This window comes from Balaenoptera acutorostrata, chromosome 14 (genome assembly GCF_949987535.1).
Source record: "Balaenoptera acutorostrata chromosome 14, mBalAcu1.1, whole genome shotgun sequence".
In the NCBI taxonomy this organism is placed as follows: Eukaryota; Metazoa; Chordata; class Mammalia; order Artiodactyla; family Balaenopteridae; genus Balaenoptera; species Balaenoptera acutorostrata.
Window position 1 is genome coordinate 64052945 of NC_080077.1, and position 20501 is coordinate 64073445.

A 20501-nucleotide genomic window follows, 5' to 3' on the forward strand; every position below is an offset into this window, starting at 1 on the left:
CCCATTGAGATTGCTCAACTAGGTATGTGGGCACTCTCAATACACCTCAGTGCTATCACCCACACCTCCTCCCACTTTGCTGCTGGCTCCTTGTGCTCACTCCAGAGTGAACCTCCGGAAATGTGTGCTGGTAAACAGGGAGCCCACTAAGAAAACAAGCCACCACAGTCAGTGGTTTCTCACAGTAAGTGAGAAACCACAAATCTGAGCTATAGTGGCCACATTCTGAGAAACAAAAGAGGTTTCCAACAGCCAACCTGGTGAAATGTTAAAAGCCAAGTAGACATAAAAGCTTAGAAGTCTGCCCACAGGGGATAAGAAGTATACTGGAGCAGATATAGCTTCACAGGGGAAAAAACTCAAATATCAACACTATAAAGATAATATGTCATATGCAGAGGGCAGGAGCAGAGTTAAGGAGGTACCTACTACTTCAAATGTGACAGCATCAACCCATATCCACAAGAACTATAAATAAAACCAAGGAAATACAGCATCACAAAAAGAAAACAGTATTTTCCAGCAACCAAGCTACAAGGTGCAGAATATATGATCTAACTAATAAAGAATTCAAATTAGCTGTTCTGAAGGAACTCAACAAGTTACAAGAAAACTCAGAAAGACAATTCAATGAAATCAGGAATAAAATGATTTCTTTATTTCCTTTTCTTTATTAAAGAAAAGAAAACTATTAAAATTATTATAAAGAACCAAACAAAATTCTGAAACTGAAAATTCAATGAATGACCTGAAGTATTACGCAATAGAGAAAATCTGCAGCAGGCCTGACTATATGGAAGAAAAAAAAAATGTAACTTGGAGGACAGGAATTTTGAAATGACAGAAGAGGGAATTTAGATTAAAAAAGAGCAAAGAAAGCCAACGTGATCTACAAATATCCATCAAAAAGGCAAATATCAGAATAATCAGGGTTCCAGACAGAGAAGGGGGAGGACAGGGAGTTAATTTAAAGAAATAATAGCTGAGAACTTCCAAAATCTGAGGAAATACTTGGATATACAAGTCTACAAAGCTAATAGACAATCCTATTATCTCAATGCAAAAAGACATTCTCTGAGACTTTAAAGGCAGGCAGGGAAAAAATAAAAAACGAATTAAATCTACAATGGACTGCCATTAGGCTATCAGCAGATTTCTTTGCAGAAACTCTTCAGGCCAGGGGACAACAGAATGACATATTTGAAGGGCTGAAAGATAAAAATGGTCAGCCAAGAATGCTTTATCTAGCAAAATTATCCTTCATATATGAAGGAGAAGTAAAGTAAAGGCTTTCCCAGACAAACAAAATCTAAGGGAGTTCACCACGACTACATCTGCCTTGCAAGAAATGCTTAAAGGAGTTCTTCAAGCTGAAATGAAAACAGGCTAATCAGCCAAATGAAAACATACAAAATTACACAATACACTGGCCAAATTGAGAAATACACAGTCAGACTTCGAAAACTATAACTCTGTAGTAGGATGGTGTGTTAACTATTCAACAATAGTATAAAGGCTAAATGAAAGAGGAGGAAAAGTAACTATAGATGCTATAAGTTGTTAATAAATACACAACAAAAAAGAGGTAAATTGTGACATCAATAATATAAAGGGAGGAGCAAAATGGTAGACACATTAGGGAGTAAAAATAAGTTGCTTTCAGCCTGAATTGGACTTTTTTATGTGTGAGATGTTTTACACATAACCCCCTTGGTAACAATAAAACAAAAATCTGGAGGAGATCCACAAAAGACAAAAAAGGGGGAAAAAGAGCATACCACCATGGAAAATAACCAATATACAAATGCAGGCAGAAAGAGAAAAATAATGGAAATACAAAACCAAAATGCAATTAATAAAGTGGCATTAATAAGGCCTCACATATTAATAATTGCTCTAAATGTAAATGGATTAAATTCACCAATCAAAAGGCACGTAAGTGGCTGGATGGATGAAAAACAAGACCCAACTGTATGGTGCCAACAAGAAAACTTTAAGGATGCACATAAACTCAAAGTGAAAGGACGAAAAGATATTCCATGCGAGCGGAAACCAAAAGGAAGCTGGGACAGCTATACTTATAACAATCAAAACAGCTGGAAAATCTACAAATATATGGAAACTAAACAACAAACTCGTGACCAACCAATGGGTGAACGAAGAAATCAAAATGGGAATCAAAGATTATCTTAAAACAAATGAAAATAAAAACACATATGTAAACCTACAGGATGCTGCAAAAGCAGATCTGAGAGGAAAGTTTATAGTAATAAATGCAGATATTAAGAAATGGGAAAAATTGCAAAGAAACAATCTAACTTTACACCTTGAGGAATCAATACATGATAAGAGAACCAAGTACAGCCTATGGGGAAAGGACAGTCTCTTCAACAAGTGATGCTGGGAAAACTAGATAACCATACACAGAAAAGAAAGTTGGGCCTATCCTACACTACTCACAAAAATCACCTTGAAAGGGATCAATGAGTAAACATAAGACCTGATATAAAACGCCCTGAAGTAAACATAGGATGGAAGATCTTTGATATTGGTCTTGGCACTGATATTTTGCATATGACACCGAAAGCACAAATAACAAAAGAAAAAATCAACAAGTGGAACTATATCAATCTTAAAAGCTTCTACACAGCAAAAGCAACAATAGCACAATTAAAAGGCACCTACAGAATGGGAGAAATTGTTTGCAAACCATGTAATGAATAAGGGATTAATATCCATCATTTACAAAAAATTCATATAACTCACTAACAAAAACCAAACAATCCAATTTTAAAATGGGCAGAGGAACCGAAGAGGCATTTTTCCAAGGAAGACATGCAAATGGCCAACAGGTACATGAAAAAATTACGAATCACCTGGAAAATACAAATCAAAACCACAGTGAGGAGATGCTGGGAGGGCTCACGCCAAGGAGTACTTCCCAGAACTTCTGCTGCCAGTGCCCTTGTCCCCACGGTGAGCCACAGCCACCCCCCGCCTCTGCAGGAGACCCTCCAACACTAGCAGCCTTGTGGCTGACAGGATCTTGGTGCTCCAGCCGGGTGTCAGGCCTGTGCCTCTGAGGTGGGAGAGCCGAGTTCAGGACATTGGTCCACCGGAGACCTCCCAGCTCCTCGTAAAATCAAAAGGCAAAAGCTCTCCCAGAGATCTCCATCTCAACATAAAACCCAGCTCCACTCAACAACCAGCAAGCTACAGTGCTGGACACCCTATGCCAAACAACTAGCAAGACAGGAACACACCACCACCCATTAGCAGACAGGCTGACTAAAATCATAATAAGGTCACAGACACCCCAAAACACACCACTGGACACGGTCCTGCCACCAGAAAGACAAAATCCAGCCTCATCCACCAGAACACAGGCACTAGTCCCCTGCACCAGGAAGCCTACACAACCCACTGAACCAGCCTTAGCCACTGGGGGCAGACACCAAAAACAATGGGAACTACGAACCTGCAGCCTGTGAAAAGGAGACCCCAAACACTGTAAGTGAAGCAAAATGAGAAGACAGAGAAACACGCAGCAGATAAAGGTGCAAGGTAAAAACCCACCAGACCTAACAAATGAAGAGGAAATAGGCAGTCTACCTGAAAAAGAATTCAAAATAATGATAGTAAAGATGATCCAAAATAGAATGGAGAAAATACAAGAATCGTTTAACAAGGACCTAAAAGAACTAAAGAGCAAACAAAGAATGATGAACAACACAATAAATGAAATTAAAAATTCTCTAGAAGGAATCAATAGCAGAATAACTAAGGCAGAAGAACGGATAAGTGACCTGGAAGATAAAATAGTGGAAATAACTACTGCAGAGCAGAAAAAAGAAAAAAAGAATGAAAAGAATTGAAGGCAGTCTTAGAGATCTCTGGGACGACATTAAACGTACCAACATTCGAATTATAGGGGTCCCAGAAGAAGAAGAGAAAAAGAAAGGGACTGAGAAAATATTTGAAGAGATTATAGTTGAAAACTTCCCTAATATGTAAAAGGAAATAGTCAATCAAGTCCAGGAAGCACAGAGAGTCCCATACAGGATAAATCCAAGGAGAAACATGCCAAGACACATATTAATCAAACTATCAAAAATTAAATACAAAGAAAAAATATTAAAAGCAGCAAGGGAAAAACAACAAATAATATACAAGGAAATCCCCATAAGGTTAACAGCTGATCTTTCAGCAGGACCTCTGCAAGTCAGAAGGGAGAGGCAGGACATATTTAAAGTGATGAAAGGAAAAAGCCTACAACCAAGATTACTCTACCCAGCAAGGATCTCATTCAGATTCAACGGAGAAATGAAAACCTTTACAGACAAGCAAAAGCTAAGAGAATTCAGCACCACCAAACCAGCTTTACAACAGATGCTAAAGGAACTTCTTGAGGCAGGAAACACAAGAGAAGGAAAAGACCTAGAATAACAAACCCAAAATAATTAAGAAAATGGTAATAGGAACATACATATTGATAATTATCTTAAATGTAAATGGATTAATTGCTCCAACCAAAAGACACAGACTGGCTGAATGGATACAAAAACAAGACTGGCATATATGCTGTCTACAAGAGACCCACTTCAGACCTAGGGACACATCGAGACTGAAAGTGAGGGGATGGAAAAAGATATTCCATGCAAATGGAAATCAAAAGAAAGCTGGAGTAGCAATTCTCATATCAGATAAAATAAACTTTAAAATAAAGATTATTACAAGAGACAAAGAAGGATACTACATAATAATCAAGGGATCAATCCAAGAAGAAGATATAACAATTGTAAATATTTATGAACCCAACATAGAAGCACCTCAATACATAAAGCAAATACTAACAGCCATAAAAGGCTGTTACTGTTACATTGACAGTAACACAATAATAGTAGGGAACTTTTAACACCCCACTTTCACCGATGGTCAGATCATCCAAAATGAAAATAAGTAAGGAAACACAAACTGTAAATGATACATTCAACAAGTGGACTTAATTGATATTTATAGGACATTCCACCCAAAAACAACAGAGTACACTTTCTTCTCAAGTGCTCATGGGACATTCTCCAGGATAGATCATATCTTGGGTCACAAATCAAGCCTTGGTAAATGTAAGAAAATTGAAATCGTATCAAGTATCTTTTCTGACCACAACACTATGAAACTAGATATCAATTATAGGAAAAAATACAAACACATGGAGGCTAAACAATACACTACTTAATAACCAAGAGATCACTGAAGAAATCAAAGAGAACATCAAAAAATACCTAGAAACAAATGACAATGAAACCACAATGACCCAAAACCTATGGGATGCAGTAAAAGCAGTTCTAACAGGGAAGTTTATAGCAATACAATCCTACCTCAAGAAACAAGAAACATCTCAAATAAACAACCTAACCTTACACCTAAAGCAATTAGAGAAAGAAGAACAAAAAAAACCCAAAGTTAGCAGAAGGAAAGAAATCATAAAGATCAGATCAAAACCACAGTGAGATCTATCACCAAGAAAAAAAAAAGTGACAAGTGTTGGTGAAGATATGGGAAAAAAAGGGAACTCTTGTGCACAGCTGTTGGGACTATAAACAGTTCAGCCACTATGGAGAAGAGTATAGGAGTTCCTCAAAAAATTACAAACAGAACTACCACATGATGTAGCAATCTGACTTCTGGGCATATATCCAAAGGAAATGAAAACAGGTTATCAAAGTGATACGTGCACTACCAAGTTTAATGCAGCATTATTCACAATAACCAACGTACAAAAACAACCTAAGTGTCCACCAATGAATAAATGTGTGTGTGTATATATATATATTCCATTATATATATGAAATATATATGTATATATATAAAATATATATGTATATATATAAAATATATATGGAAATGGAATACTACTCAGCCACAAGCAAAAAGGAAATCCTACCATTTGCAACAACATGATGGATAGTGAGGATTTATGCTAAGTGAGATAAGTCAGACACAGAAAGACAAATATTACAAATTATCTCTTATATGTGGAATATTAAAAAAATACTGAATACAAGGAAACAGAATGGAAGGGTGGTTACTAGGGGATCAGGAGTGGGGAAATGGGAGATATACTGTTTAAGGTACACACTTCCAACTAGTATATAAATTAAGACCTGGAGATATAATACACAGTACAATGATTATAGACAACAAAACTGAATCATAAACATGAAACCTGCTAAGAGCCTATGTGTTAATTATTCCCATCACTAAAGAAATGATAATTAGGGGATGTGATAGAGGTTTTAGCTAACGCTATAATGGCAATCATACTGAAATATAAATATATAAATTCAATATCCTACACGTCTTAAACCTATATAACATTATATGTCAGTTATTTCTCAATGAGTATAATTCAATATTTAACTGATAAGGAAATAATTTATTTACAGATGGACTGTAATGTCACTTTTATTACTCACAAGTGTTAGGTGTTCCCCAGTAGAAAATCAACCAAAGAAATAAAATATTTGCATCAATAGTGTGACTGCCAACACTTAAAATTAAAATTGTACTGTTGACAATGTTTTGAAACATTTCATGTTCAAAAAATTATATAGCAGTAAATAATATATGGGGAAGATCTTTATAAATGTTAGGCATAAATCTAAATATGAACTGAAACTTCCTAATCACAATTAAAATTATAAAATATGCAGTATGTCATTTATATATTTATATATAATAGTTATATGTGTTATGAGTATATATACATGTTAAGTTGTACATCTGAGATTTTAAAAAACCCTCATTGTATACTTTTATAGCCATAAACAAATCAATCTTGAAATAACAAAAATGACTTGAATGTGATACAAATACTTTGTAGAAAATAGGAAAGAAGTCTTTTGAAAGATTCTCCCTCCAAAAGTAAATTGTAAATAGAGGCAGATACATACACACACAGCAGTCAATGCTCTCTCAATTTACCAATCCTATTTTGTGTCATATTTTGTCATACAACTAGAAACTAGAGCTATAAATATATACTAGAATGTTAGATTTTCAAAAAATAGTTGAAAAGTAACCAATTACTCCACAAAAGAGAAACAAGTCATCTTGCACATAGTTGATATAGATTCACAGGACTCTATATTGTTTTGTTCACGAAAAAGTCTTGCATGTTTCTATACCCATATCAGCTCAACAGTGAGTTGGCACCTTCTGAAGAGTCAGAAAAATGTGAGAATGCCCAATTTCTTCTTGTGGCCCTAGTGCTAGAGACACTAACAAGACAGAGGGAACCAAAACAGGGAGAGTTTTATAAAGGGTATATTAATAAATTGAAGTATTTTCAGACACCCAATTACACATTTTTTTCATATTATTTACTTGTGGGACAACATGACTCTATGTAAATATGTGTAATTGGAGTGCCAGAAGTTAGAGGGAAGAGAAAGTTGAGAGGAAGTGGGGACAACAATAAGAATAATTTGTGACTTCCCAACAATTAAGTTAAAGAGGCATGTTGTAAACATCAGAGCAATCATAAAATAAATAAAATGAAGGAATATAGCTAATAAGCCAGAAGAGAATATAAGATGGAATAAACATTTTCAATACAAGGCAGAAAAAAGGAGGAAAAGGAATATAACAGAGAGAAAAAGAAAACAAATAGCAAAATGAAACATTTAAAATCACCCATATCAGTATTACATTAAATATAAATGAAATAAACAGGAGTTAAAATATAAGTTTGTCAGACTAGTTTAAAAAACAAACAAACAAAAAAAGACCAAATTCTATGCTACATGCCTAAAGTATGAAATATCACAAATGTGCATCAAGACGAATGCAGAAACAAATTGCTATAATCATACAATGGAATACTATTAAGCAATAATAATGACTAAACTACTGATAGAGTTAACAACATGGGTAAATTTCAAAACAGCATACTGAGCAAAAGACTCCCCCCCACCCCCCCCACACACACATAAGTGTTGGATGATTCTATTTTTATATAATAATAGAGCATTTACAACTACTACTCTACAGTGATAAAAATAAGATACATAGTTTCCTGGAATGTAGGGAGGGCTGAATAAGGGAAGCTATAGAATATTTCACTTCACGATTGGGGTGATATTTAAACAGATGTACATCAAAGTGAGAGAATTCATTGCAGCTTATGTCAATCATAATTTAATAAAATTCAGAAGGAGTACTAAATTAGAAATGAATAAAAATATTATATCCAGAAATGTTAGTGTTAACATGCTAAAAGATGCTTAACAACAGTTTAATTTACGGTGTGTAAGCTTAAAATTATAATTAACAACAATGTGAAGACTAATTAGTAATTAATGTTCTACAAAAAATTATTTATACACACAAACTCACATATACATACACACTCACATACATACACACACATATCTAAACACACACATAAAATAATTACCAATTGAAGCTGAGTACATTTGTTTCATGTGAGTTTCAATGACAGAAGGATCCCGAGAGCTGTAACTTCCCAATTCAGGGTAAAAGCTGGAGCCAATGTCATCTGGGGGGTTGTGTTTCCCTTGTGGATATTTCTTGGCTATTCTAAGGTCCCAATGCGAGAGGATTGGATGGTTCCAATGTACATATTTACCATCAAATTGTGGATTTCCATACCAGCTGTAATAAAATATATGTAAATAATAATTCCGAGGTGGCAGTTCTTCCAGGTATGGTTCAGAGGCTTTGGAAGGTTTCACAGTGATTTCAACACTTTTTAAATTCTTGACGTTTGTTTCACTGTCGATTTTGTCACTCTTTTGGGAATCAAAAGTTTTTACCAAATGAGGAGTTTGTTGCCGAATTTCTGGAAGAAGGTCAAGTCCAAAAGGATCTCCAAAAGCAGCTTTATGTGGTCTCAGCATTTTTAAACCCATCATCAGAGAGAAAACAAATAGAATAAAAAGTGACAAAGTGATGCAAGTCCTTCTTCGAAACTTTGCCATGATGTCATACTTTAAATTCCAAAATGGTAAATGTTTAGCTGTAATTTATTGAAAACCGGTAATTAATAAGTGGTATTAACAATATTTTCCAATATATTCAAAAGGAAAACTAAAACCATAAAGTGTTACACTGCAAAATTTTAAAGTGCATTATGGCATTAACTATATAATCAAATATTAATATCTACAAAAGAATCTACACATGGCTAGACTGAACAGCAGTATGTATTTGGAAATATCACAATTACATTTTTGTCAGACAAAGATTTTAAGAATTTAAGAAAATGAATACATTCTTCATCATTTGGACAGATTTTACATATACTGACTATAGCAAGGAAACATTCCATATAGAGAGACTAAAATTTTCTAAATATAAATATAAAATGAAAAGTTCATATTTAAAAACAAAATATTTATGAGTATATTAAAAACCTAGTCATTAAATGGAATTTCAAAAACTTATTCTTTGACTACCTCACTTCTAATGACCTGTTCTTCCACCGCATTTCACCAACTCAGGTGTCATACTCATAATCTTGATCTCGTCATTTTCAATCAAAATTGTTATTTCATTTTTTTCCATTTTCTACACATAACCTTCCATGCTTTGAGCCTCTCTACTTTAGTACTCCCACTCAGTCAATTCCTTTACCTTTTTGAGATGTCTAATCCACTGACTCTACCACTTTTTCACTATCACTTTTTTTCTTCATGTTTTGTCTCTAGTGAAGCAGTTTATAGCCCATAGTCCAGCACTGAAATTCCTCACTTGCAAAACAGTAGGCCCTCCATATCCACAGGTTGTTTGAATCCACGGATGAGGAACCCACAGAGGGCAAACTGTACTATGCCACTTTACATAAGGAATTTGAGCATCCACAGATTTTGGTATCCACGTGGGTCCTGGAACCAATCCCAGCCCCCTCACGGATACCAAAGGACAACTGTACCCTTAAATTCCTTTACTTCTCTCCTTCCTTAATACTTATCTGGTAGAACCTCAAATAAATGATGCCTGGCTTGACCTTGATCCAGAATTACATAATGATATTGGAGAAAAACACACACCATGTTGACTTTTCACTCTGAATTTATGACCATAAATTTCGGACATTCAAGATGGCTTAACAAGCCTATTACTATACCCCAGTACTTTCATTTTTCTAACCTCAAAAGAATTATTTCATTCCTTCTCATTTTTCATCAAACGTGCTACTACATCACCAATTTCCTTTATTCTCTTCAGATAGCCATGTCTTATACTTTGTAGAGAAAACAGAATCAATCACATAAGAAATCCTTTATCTTCCTATTAAGAAATTAACCTAGTAACATCTACTGTTTTATGTCACCAAATATTTCCAATTTTAACTTTAGTATTGTTTCACTGCTTTGCTTTCCTTCTTCAAGAAGTGCTATTACTTTTATTGAATCTTTGCTGAATTTTTACAACTGCACCTTCTCTTTGTCACCTCTTTCTTCATTTAATTTTGATTTTTAAGTGTCTTGTTACCCTCTATTTCTCATATGGCATTATCTGTTATGTTTGTCTTCTAGTCTTCAGTTAGGAATATGAATTTTGTCAATTTTAATTATTTTAATATTCTCTCATTTCTGAGTTTTCATAATTGTAATTTACTTGTTCATTCATATCTCACATACTTTACTTCTATTTAAATATTAGGTTACAGTTGTTATATATTTATGAACATGGTTCTCTGGCATGCTTCAAGTATTTACAAGTTTAACTTTTTTGCCCATAGTGACTTTGTATGGAATTTGACTGAAATTCTTTTTTCTGTTGCTAAATATTACATGAAATAATTTTTCCTTAATGTTTGAAATGAATGTTCAATCATGATAATTTTTCTAGCTTCACAACTCTAGCAATCATTCTTCTGTTGTTTTTGTGAAGTTTTAATATGGCCTTGAATTTTTTTCCGAGATCAGTTGGGGTTTTCTCCATTCCCACATTTACCTGGAATTTGTTATTTCCCTCACTTTTATTTTGTTCCTAACCTGCTCAATTTGAAAGTTATTTCCAGAAGTTACTCTTCAATATGAGGCTTTGTCCTGAAAATGAGTTTCAGCTACTTAGATTTATTTTTTAAATTTATAAATAAATAAATTTATCTTTTTGTTATTGATTTCTAGTGTGAGTCAACTGAAAACATTCCCAGTGTGATTTCAATCCTTTGAAATATGTTGAGACTTGCTTTAAGGCTCAACCTATGAACAATTTTGTTAAGTATCCCATATGCACCAGAAAGGAATATATATTCTGCAGCTAGTGGTTACTGAGTTCTACATATGTCTACCAAACCAAATACACTAAGCATGTGGGTTATATTTTTCATATTCTCACTCATCTTTCTTCTACTTGTGTTGAAAATCCCCCACCATCATTATGCCATGTCTATAACTGCTTACATTATATAATTGTCACTGATGTTATTATGTGGAGACAAATTTAGGAGTTATATTTTCCTAAAGTATTAAATATTGTTTTATAATGAAATGTTCCTTCCCTTCTCTACTGATGGGTTTTGACTTAAATTCCACTCTAATATTAATATAGCTATAACTTATTTTATTGGGTTCATGTTGGCACAGTATATCATTTTTATCACCTCATCATCACCTTAAATGACTAGTTTTTTTTTTTGAAATATGACATTGCTTTATTGTTATTGTTGGTTTTAATCTAATCTGATAGTCTCTGTCCAATAATTATAGTATTCAGCACATTTACAATTCTACAAATATCGATACTATAGCTTTAAATCTGCTTCCTACTTTTATCCTTAAATCTACCCTTACCCTTCTACTTGCTTTCCTTTTGGATTCCTTCTTACCGGCCCTATTTTCTCTCTTATCTTCTTTTTAATTGTTTCATTCTTCCCTATTTCCTTGTTAATCATACAATCTCTTTGCTATTAATTTAGTTATCTTAGTGATTACAAGAATGTACCCTCACTTGTCAAAATCCAGTATGAATTAGAACTTTACTGTTTCTTAAACAATGAAAGCACTCTTAGAAGATTTTGTTTCCTTTATCCCTGCCCCAACTTTTGGCTCCTATTTTGGTATATTTTATTTTTTTACACATACCTTATACCCCTCCAGATATTATATTGTTCTGTACAGTCAATGTTCATTATATTTACCCTTTCCTTTGTTCTTCACTTGCTCCATCTCCATACTTCCATTTAAAATAATCTCCCTTAGGATGAAGAAATAATTCCCTTTAATAGGGTCTTTGGTGTTGGTCTGTTGATACTCTTTTCATATTAGTTTGTATGAAAGTATCTTTATTTTGCCTTCACTTGGACTTTTTATGTATACACTTCTATATTCATAATTATTTTCTATCAGCACCGCCCTTATCTTCTGTCTTTGATTGTCTATGATGAAAATCCAACTATTATGTTTTCTCTTTATTCCTTTAAGGATAATGTATTTTCTTTTTCTCTGGTTACTTTTAATATTTTTTCTCTTCATCTTTGGTTTTCAGCTGTTTTCCTATGGAATATATAGGAGTATGGTTCTCTTAACTTTTATCTTGCTTGAGGTTCAAAGTGCCTCTTCAATCTCTGGGTTGGTATCTTTCCTTAGTTTTGTAAAACTCTTGAACATTATCTCTTCAAATACCACTTTTGCTCAATTATTGCTCTCTCATCTCTCATTATGGAATACGTTACACACATCAGAATTTTATGTCCCATGTGTTTCTTAAATATTCTTTAAAATTTTCCTCCTTTTGTCTCTCCATGGTTGTCTGAGTATTTACTTCTGCACTATTTTCAGTTTCCTGATTCTCTTCAGCAGTGACTAATTAATTTCAGTTATAATTTTAGTCTTAGAATTTCCATTTGACTCTTCTTAGAGATATCAGTTCTCTGCTAAAATTTTCCATCTTCTTTTTTAACTCCTTGAATTTTTTAATCCCATTTATTTAAAGTCCACCTCTAATAACCTGAATCTGAAATCTTAGGATTCTGTTTCTATTGCCTGTTTGGTTTTTTCCTCTTAATATCTGGACAGTAACTCTTTTTTTTATAGGCTAGGTTATTTTTTTACTGAATTCCAGACATCACATATGAAAATTTTCAGAGACAATGTGAGGCTCTATATATTATCTTCCTTCAGAGAAAGCTTATTTTTGCTTCTTGAAGACTTCTAGGGTAGAGGAAGATTATCTTAATATAATCACAGACTGAAATCTTCAAAACTAGGTATAAGTCCTTCCGAAGATTTGGTGTATTTCTGATTCATCTTTACTCCTTTATACTCATGGGTTCTGAAATCAAAGTCACAGGTATTTATCAAGATCCCTCCTCTAGGATGGGCTTTGGAAGGGCCCTGAATTCCAATTTTGGTCCCCAAAGAGCCATGAAAGTACCAAAAGCTCTGTTCATTTTCTCAGCCGCCACTTTCTACTTATATTCTCAGCTTCTCTGCAGCTACTTTTGAATCAGAGGTTTTAAATAACCCCCCCCCCCCATTTCCTACCCTAATCTCTCAAAGAAAAATTAAGTTTTAGGGCTAGAATCATTCAAATACTTATATAATCCCACCTGAATTCCCCTGTATCCTTAGTATAGTGAAAGGCTTTCTATACCTATGACTCAAAATTCAGATGCAATAAATAAAAAACAGATTAACTTAACTACATTAATTTTTAAATATATATATGAAAAGCACTATAAAATAAAGTGAAAGGACAACTGACAAACTGAATGAAAATATTTGCAAGATCTTCTGTGTCACTCAAAACTAGAAAAATGTAAATTAAAACCTCACAAAGGTATCATTTCTTATCTATGAGATTGGCAAAAAATAAAAAGTATGAAACTACATCCTGTTGGCAAAACAGTGAGAAGCACTCCTATGCATTTGCTAGTGAATACAAATTTGTACAACATTTTTTGGGAACTGGCAATATCTAACAAAATTACACATCCACTTTCCTTTTGACTCAGCAATCCTACTTCATGGAATTTACCTTGAAAATACACAACCAATAGTAAATACATAAGTTCATATACAGCATTGTTTGTAATTGTAAGATGTTGAGTATTCAGAAAAAAATGAGAAAGAGCTCTTTGAGATGACGGAAAGTGATTTTCTGGATATACTGGCTAAATGAGAAAAGCAAAATGCAAGTAAGAAAAAATACATTTTCTCAAGTGAGCAAAAGAAACACAGAAAACAAGAATCTAATAAGGTTGATTATCTACCTTAGAGTTAGAAACTGGGTGGAAAATAAGGGGAGATGAAAATGGGGTAGAAGGGTGGGGAATGGAAGTAACTCTTCTCTGAGTATAACATTTTATGCAGTTTTGTCTTTTTGAGCCACATTATATTTCACATATTCAAAACAAACGAAAAATATTTAATGTTAAACTCCAGTTAGTAAGTGGGTTATTTTTTGCTATGAAACAGGTTAGCAATTCTTAAAATACTTAATGTGTATTGTAAAAATAAGCAATATATGCTGTGAAATGGGGCCCAGGTTTCTCACTGACAAAAAAAAAAAAGTGAGTTACAAATGTAGGAAGTGGGAGGCTAAAACAAAACTTGTGTTGTCAGATTGTAATTGTCAGTATCAGTATGGATGTACGGCTTTTAAAAGATCAATAAATAGGTGTGTGTGTGTGTGGGTAGGTGGGTGTGTACACATAGAAATACATGCAATTTATTTCCTAGCTCTGTCCACTGAGAGAGTATAGAACCAAGGAAATCCTGGCAGCAATAAACACATCTGATGACAAGACTCTGAATTGTACGTACCCCTGTCTACTTGATAGAACCAGGTTGATTCCAAGAACGTGGCTGAGAAAGTACAAGATGAGCTTGGGACATCTTGCCAGAAAGTCAGGAAGTAGTCAAAAAGTGTAGAGACACGTCCATAGGACACAGGAGTCAGCTTGAAGGGGCAACTGCTGACTAAATCTGGGACAATTTCAGCATCAAAATAATGACAAAGAATAAGAAGTTATAGACATTAAAATAAGAATTCATGTATCTATACTGACATTTTTAAAATGTAAAAATAAATAAATGGAATAAAGAAGACATTTTAGAATACCAACTAATAAATTTAGATGGAATAATGAAATTGGACTATCACTATTTGGCTACTACCATAACTGTATCAAGGAAGAATCATTAATGGATATTAAATGAGGGGTTAAAAGAAGCAGGGTTTATGAGAAACAGGGTATCTACATATTGGCAAAGCATCTCCCCCCCCAAAAGATATCCAATTAACTACAAAGAGAGACATAGTAACTTAACAGTGCAGAACCTAGCAGACACCACCTTAAACAAGTGATCAAAATTAACTTTAGCAGTTAATTTTGAGTAAGTAGATATCTTGAGTCTACAGAGTGGATGCTCTAAGAAGAACACAGAATCACTGCTGTGGTATTTCTGTCAGTATTAGTCCGGATCTAATCACAAAGATACATCAGACAACATATTAAGATACTCACATACACAGATATGTACCTACATATATATATATGTATACATATATGCATATGTACACATATTACATATAATATGTATGTAAAATTATATACAATGTAATATACGAGTGTGTATGTGTGTGTGTGTAATGATAAAGCAAATGTGGCAAAATATTACCATTTGGTGAAGCTGCAGGAAAAATATACAGGGATTGTCGAGTTGTTTGTATTATTTTTGAATCTTTTCTTTAAGTCTAAAATTATTTGAAAATGGAAAAGAAAAAAAAAAGACTATCACCAGCAAACTGGAGGACATGAACTCTTAACATAATACCTGCTTATTTCGGGGAAGGACCAACTCATACAGTCCTTAAGCTTTGCACTGCAGGACTCCAGGGAGTGATATTCCTATGTATGGAATGTGACAGCGTTGTGCATAGGAATAAAGGGATGAGATAACCATTTTGACCTGCTTCTATGATTTGCCGTCCTAAAATTTCCAAGTTGTCAAGATAAAAACAAATCCTTCCCTTTACTTAAAGAAGGTAAGAATTTTGACAAGCCATTAAGTAGAAAAAAAAATTATGGATATAATATGATCTCAACTACAGAGAGGAAGGAAGTGTACTGAAACATGTAAAATGATTACCTCTGGGTAATCATTTACTCAGTGATATTTTCTTATGCTGTCTTCTAAAATTAGAACATAATATTTCATAAGGAAGAAAAGTTTGTTTGGAGTAGGTATTTTATAAGGAAATAATCAATGGTAATGAATATTGACAAATCATAAAGAATGGGAGGAATGACTACTAGATTCAGAAATTAGTAAGACATTGATTTTTGAAATGTTGATCAGCTGAATGGGTGAAATGCATGGAAGAGTCAGGATACATAATGGAAAGAATATTGATTTTGAAATATGAAGATCTAAGTTCAAATCAGCTATGTTGACCTAATTGTGTGACCCTGAGTTTTTTTTAATCGTCCTAAAAGAAAAAAATTAACTGTTCTGTTTTCTGACAAAGTTGTTCTGTAAATCATGCAAGATAACGTATGTGAAATAAAATGTAAAAGGGTAATGTTTTAATCAAATGTAAATACTGATCGGATTTTAAAAAAAGAAAAGTGAAGAAATATATGAAACAAATAGTTCTGAGACATTTTTCTATTTGTTAGATTCATTTCTCAGAGCTATGGATGAACACAAAACACAAAATATCTATTTATAAAAGCCGCAATTCCACCCCCCCCCCTTTTGCCTCTAAATCTAATTTCTCTTTTCCTTTTATTTAATTCATTCACTTAAAATGTTTATCACATCATTATAGGTGATCCACTGGCTCTACCCCAACCTCCTGATCCCAGTGAACAATAAGGCATCTCAACCTAAATAAAGGCAGCAAACCACTGTGATTAAAAGTATGGGCTCTGCAGTTCAAATGCCTGGGTTCAAATTCTAGCTGTGCCTTTTTTTAGCCATTTCACCTATAGAAGTGGCTTGATCTTTTCCCTGCTTCTTTTCTCATCTTCATGAGTTACTACCTCACTCAGAGGATTTTTGTGAGGATGAAATAAGTTAATGTTATAAAACCCTTAGAATCATTTCTGGCTTAGTGTAACACTGAATAAATATGAACAATTATTTATTCTCATGATGATTATTATTAAAGATGGGTGTCTGGCAAGCAATCAATAACCAACACATAGTTTACTCTCTCTAAATACCTATTCTCCATATAGCTAACTTTTGAAATACTACTCTAATCCTTCAAGAAAAGGCTGAACTGTTGCCTCTTCTTGATACCTCTCCCAATGATTCCAGGGTGAAAAGTACTCACTTTCCCATACAGTCTATTATTACACCATTACCTACTTTTTAAATTGGCTTTTTTAATGTATTGCTTCATGCTATTTAATGTATTATACCCCCTACTAGATTGTTCCATAAGGTCCAGAAATGGAGTCCTTACCTTTACACTCTAGTAGAACCCAATATGTTTTACATTTAGTCAGTGGCCATTAAATGTTCAGCTTAAAGAATTTAATGTCTGGCCCTTTTGTTTTTGACATTGGTGTCTATTTGGGCAGTATGTGTATAAACAGATTCTTCAGTCTATACTAAACATATTATATAGGAAGAATCATAGATAGATAGACCTAATAATTTCAAAAATCCATTTTAATAAAAATTATCATGTCCAACTTAGCAAAACGATGAAACTTGAGATGCCTAGCAGGTCTAACGATTTTTAGTAGAAAAGGAGTGGTAGAACTACTTATTTGGTTTCAACAAAAGAAAGAAGTTTCAGAAGTCACCTCAGAGAAAAAAATTCCAAGTTAATTGCAGATGTAAAGGTTCCCAAAGTAGCAATGTACTCAATACTCAAGGTACTGGGTAATGAAAATCTAGTATCTTCAAAGGGCAGTTTACGACATAATAATACATAGAAATAATACGTTCTTTTGAAACTCTATGACTTCTATTTTTGTGTTTGGTGATTTGGAGGTCTTTTAATCTTTGAAATGATTGTTTTTGACTTGGAGGTCTAGTGAGATATAAGAGATTCAGAATTAGTGTGATATCAATTATGATTTCGAAAAGTATTAGCTCCTATCCTGTTACTCAGAAAAGCCAAAAAGATTTCACTTTTTAATTATTTATTATTATACAGATTTCTGGTTGCTTTTTTCTTTTTCTAGCTGTTTCCTAATATTATTTTCTAAGAAGCCACTGTAGAGAAATACAACTAACACTAGAAGACACACCTGGAACTTTCAAAATCCATTTCTGTACCACGAGTTCCTTGCTTAGGTCGGTTTTAATGTAAACACCTGTACACTTTCTTTAACAGAAATTCAGTTAAGCATAATCTCATCTTGCCATTTTAATCTTCCCAACAACCTATGATGTATAACTTCTTTTTAATACCATTTTACAGATGACTGAACTAAGGTACAAAGCATTTGGTAACTTTTTCCAAGTCTCTGGGCTAACAAATGGCTAAGCAACCTGTCTGAGGTTAAGCAACTAGCAAGGCGCAGAGAAGTATGGCTCTAGAATTCAAGCTCTTGTCCTCATCTTATTCCACCTTCCTACATTTTAGACAAATCAAGTTTAGAGAATATAACACCATAAATCTTGTGACAGATGAAAACTGCTGACATGTGGTCATGTTTTCATTTAAAGATTATGGATTTAGAAAACAAGGATTATCTGTTACCTACTCATAAACTGTAGTCCAAATTTAATCTGAAGAAAGCTTATTATCTTATCAGACACTTACTATTCATTGTGTGACTAACAGCCAACAGCTCTGGTAATGTTTTATGCATAAAGCCTGAAAATCCGCAAGATTCACTACACAACACTATTTTTTCATGGTTTACATATAGCTCAACATGAAGGGAGTAACACATTGTCATGAAAACGATGTGCAAACAACGTAACTTAATATTACCAATACCTAGATTTTATTTTGTATTTTTCTTTCAAACTATTGTCTAAATACTTTACCATAATCAACCCATTCCAGTCCTATTTGCCTTTAAGGTCATATAATTAACATTTTCCTCCCTTGTTTTATTTTTTTAAGCACTTCCGCATTTTCCCTTAACTCTTATCCGCAGGGTCTTGCAACACTGAAACGAAAACAAACTATCCTAACTGCCTAAATTTCAATTTGCTCCTTTAGAAAATGGGAAAAGATACTATTCCAGCAGAGTTGCACCCTGCGATTCAGCAAACGAGAACAGTCTAAGATGATAGTGCCCAAACGTGTGAACAGGTGAATGGAAAACCCATTTCTGCCTCTGCCTCCCCACCCTCGCTCTCCTCTCCCGACACCCGGGCGGCTGGAGACCGGAGCCCGCCACCTTCCTGCTATAGCCCAAGCCCAGTAGGCCTCGACCTTCCCACTTGCCCCCAAGGCTCAAGGCCGAGTTTGGGGACAAAAGGACAAGGCTCTGAAAGCTTCCATCACTCCCGAAATACCCAGCTTGCTGGGGAGGGAAGGGAAAACCGAGGCGACAGGACGTTCCGCTCCAAAGAAGTGGCAGAGACGACGCCAGCAGGGTCGAGATAAAGTAGTATATAGAAGGCAATAAAACTAACCCAGACAAAATAAGGGGTAAGAGTGACAGAGTAGGGTGTCCTGAGGTCCCAAAGCTCGCAGCTTGAAGCCGCCAGCCGCGGGCCCGAGGGGCGCAAGGTCAAAGGCCGTCTGCAGGCGAGCAGATTGGCTGGCGGGTGAGCGCGCAGGCGCTGGGGGGTGGCCCTGGTGCCGGCCAAAACCTCGTCTGCAGGGCCCAGAATCCTCCAGCCACTCACCAGGGTCTAGGAATTCAGCCACCAGTAGAGACTCGGCCGCCCGAGACCTTGAAGCTGAGAGTACTGAGAGCCCACGCCTGCCCTGCTGCGAGCCCGAGCAGCCCCGCCTCCCGAAGGGCGCACGCAGAGCTTTCCGGGAGCCCCGAGGGGCGGGGCCGGGATGGGGCGGGGCTCACTGAGTGGGCGGGTCTCTGGTTTCCCGGCAGAAGCCCCCTGGGGTCTGTGAGGGACGGGAAGGGCTGTGGGTGAGAGAAGGGAGAGCGTTTTCTGAGCGTCTCATAGGAGTGGAGCAAAGGGGCAGAGTAGAGTTGGGCTGGACTCGCATACTCTTTTCCCAACTAGAGATGACTCATTCCTCTCTTAGAAACTGGTCTAAGGTTCTGCTGGGAAGCTTTCACTAATAAAGGACAACTGTATTTGATGTGACGTGTCCAAAAGTTGCTTTTAACTGGAGGACACTGGCTATGTTCAAACTTTTAAAATTAAGGAACCGCTTGCCCTTTAAAAAAAAAAAGAAACTTTACTTGGAAGCTAAAAAATAAACAGAGGTGACATTTTTAATTTGCAAACATATTTATAAAATCACGTGTGTGTTGGAATACTTATAGAAATAATTGAGAACAATGAGGCAGCTGTGAAGAGCAAGAACTTTTGAAATAGGGGTTAACAGCTGAAGGTTTTTCACCTTACATT

General features: G+C 35.0%; 1 protein-coding gene across 1 annotated transcript in view; it reads right to left on the minus strand.

Annotated features, from left to right (window-relative positions):
* Positions 1-19949, minus strand: part of MANEA (mannosidase endo-alpha) — a 72276-nt gene extending 52327 nt beyond the window's left edge. Inside the window, exons 1-2 of the mRNA XM_007195973.2 lie at positions 19809-19949; positions 8459-9040 (exon numbers count right to left, since the gene is read on the minus strand). Of these exons, the coding sequence (XP_007196035.1) occupies positions 8459-9002 (544 nt within the window). The 5' untranslated portion in view covers positions 9003-9040; positions 19809-19949. The remainder of the gene's footprint in view (positions 1-8458; positions 9041-19808) is intronic.
* Positions 19950-20501: the final 552 nt, after the last annotated feature.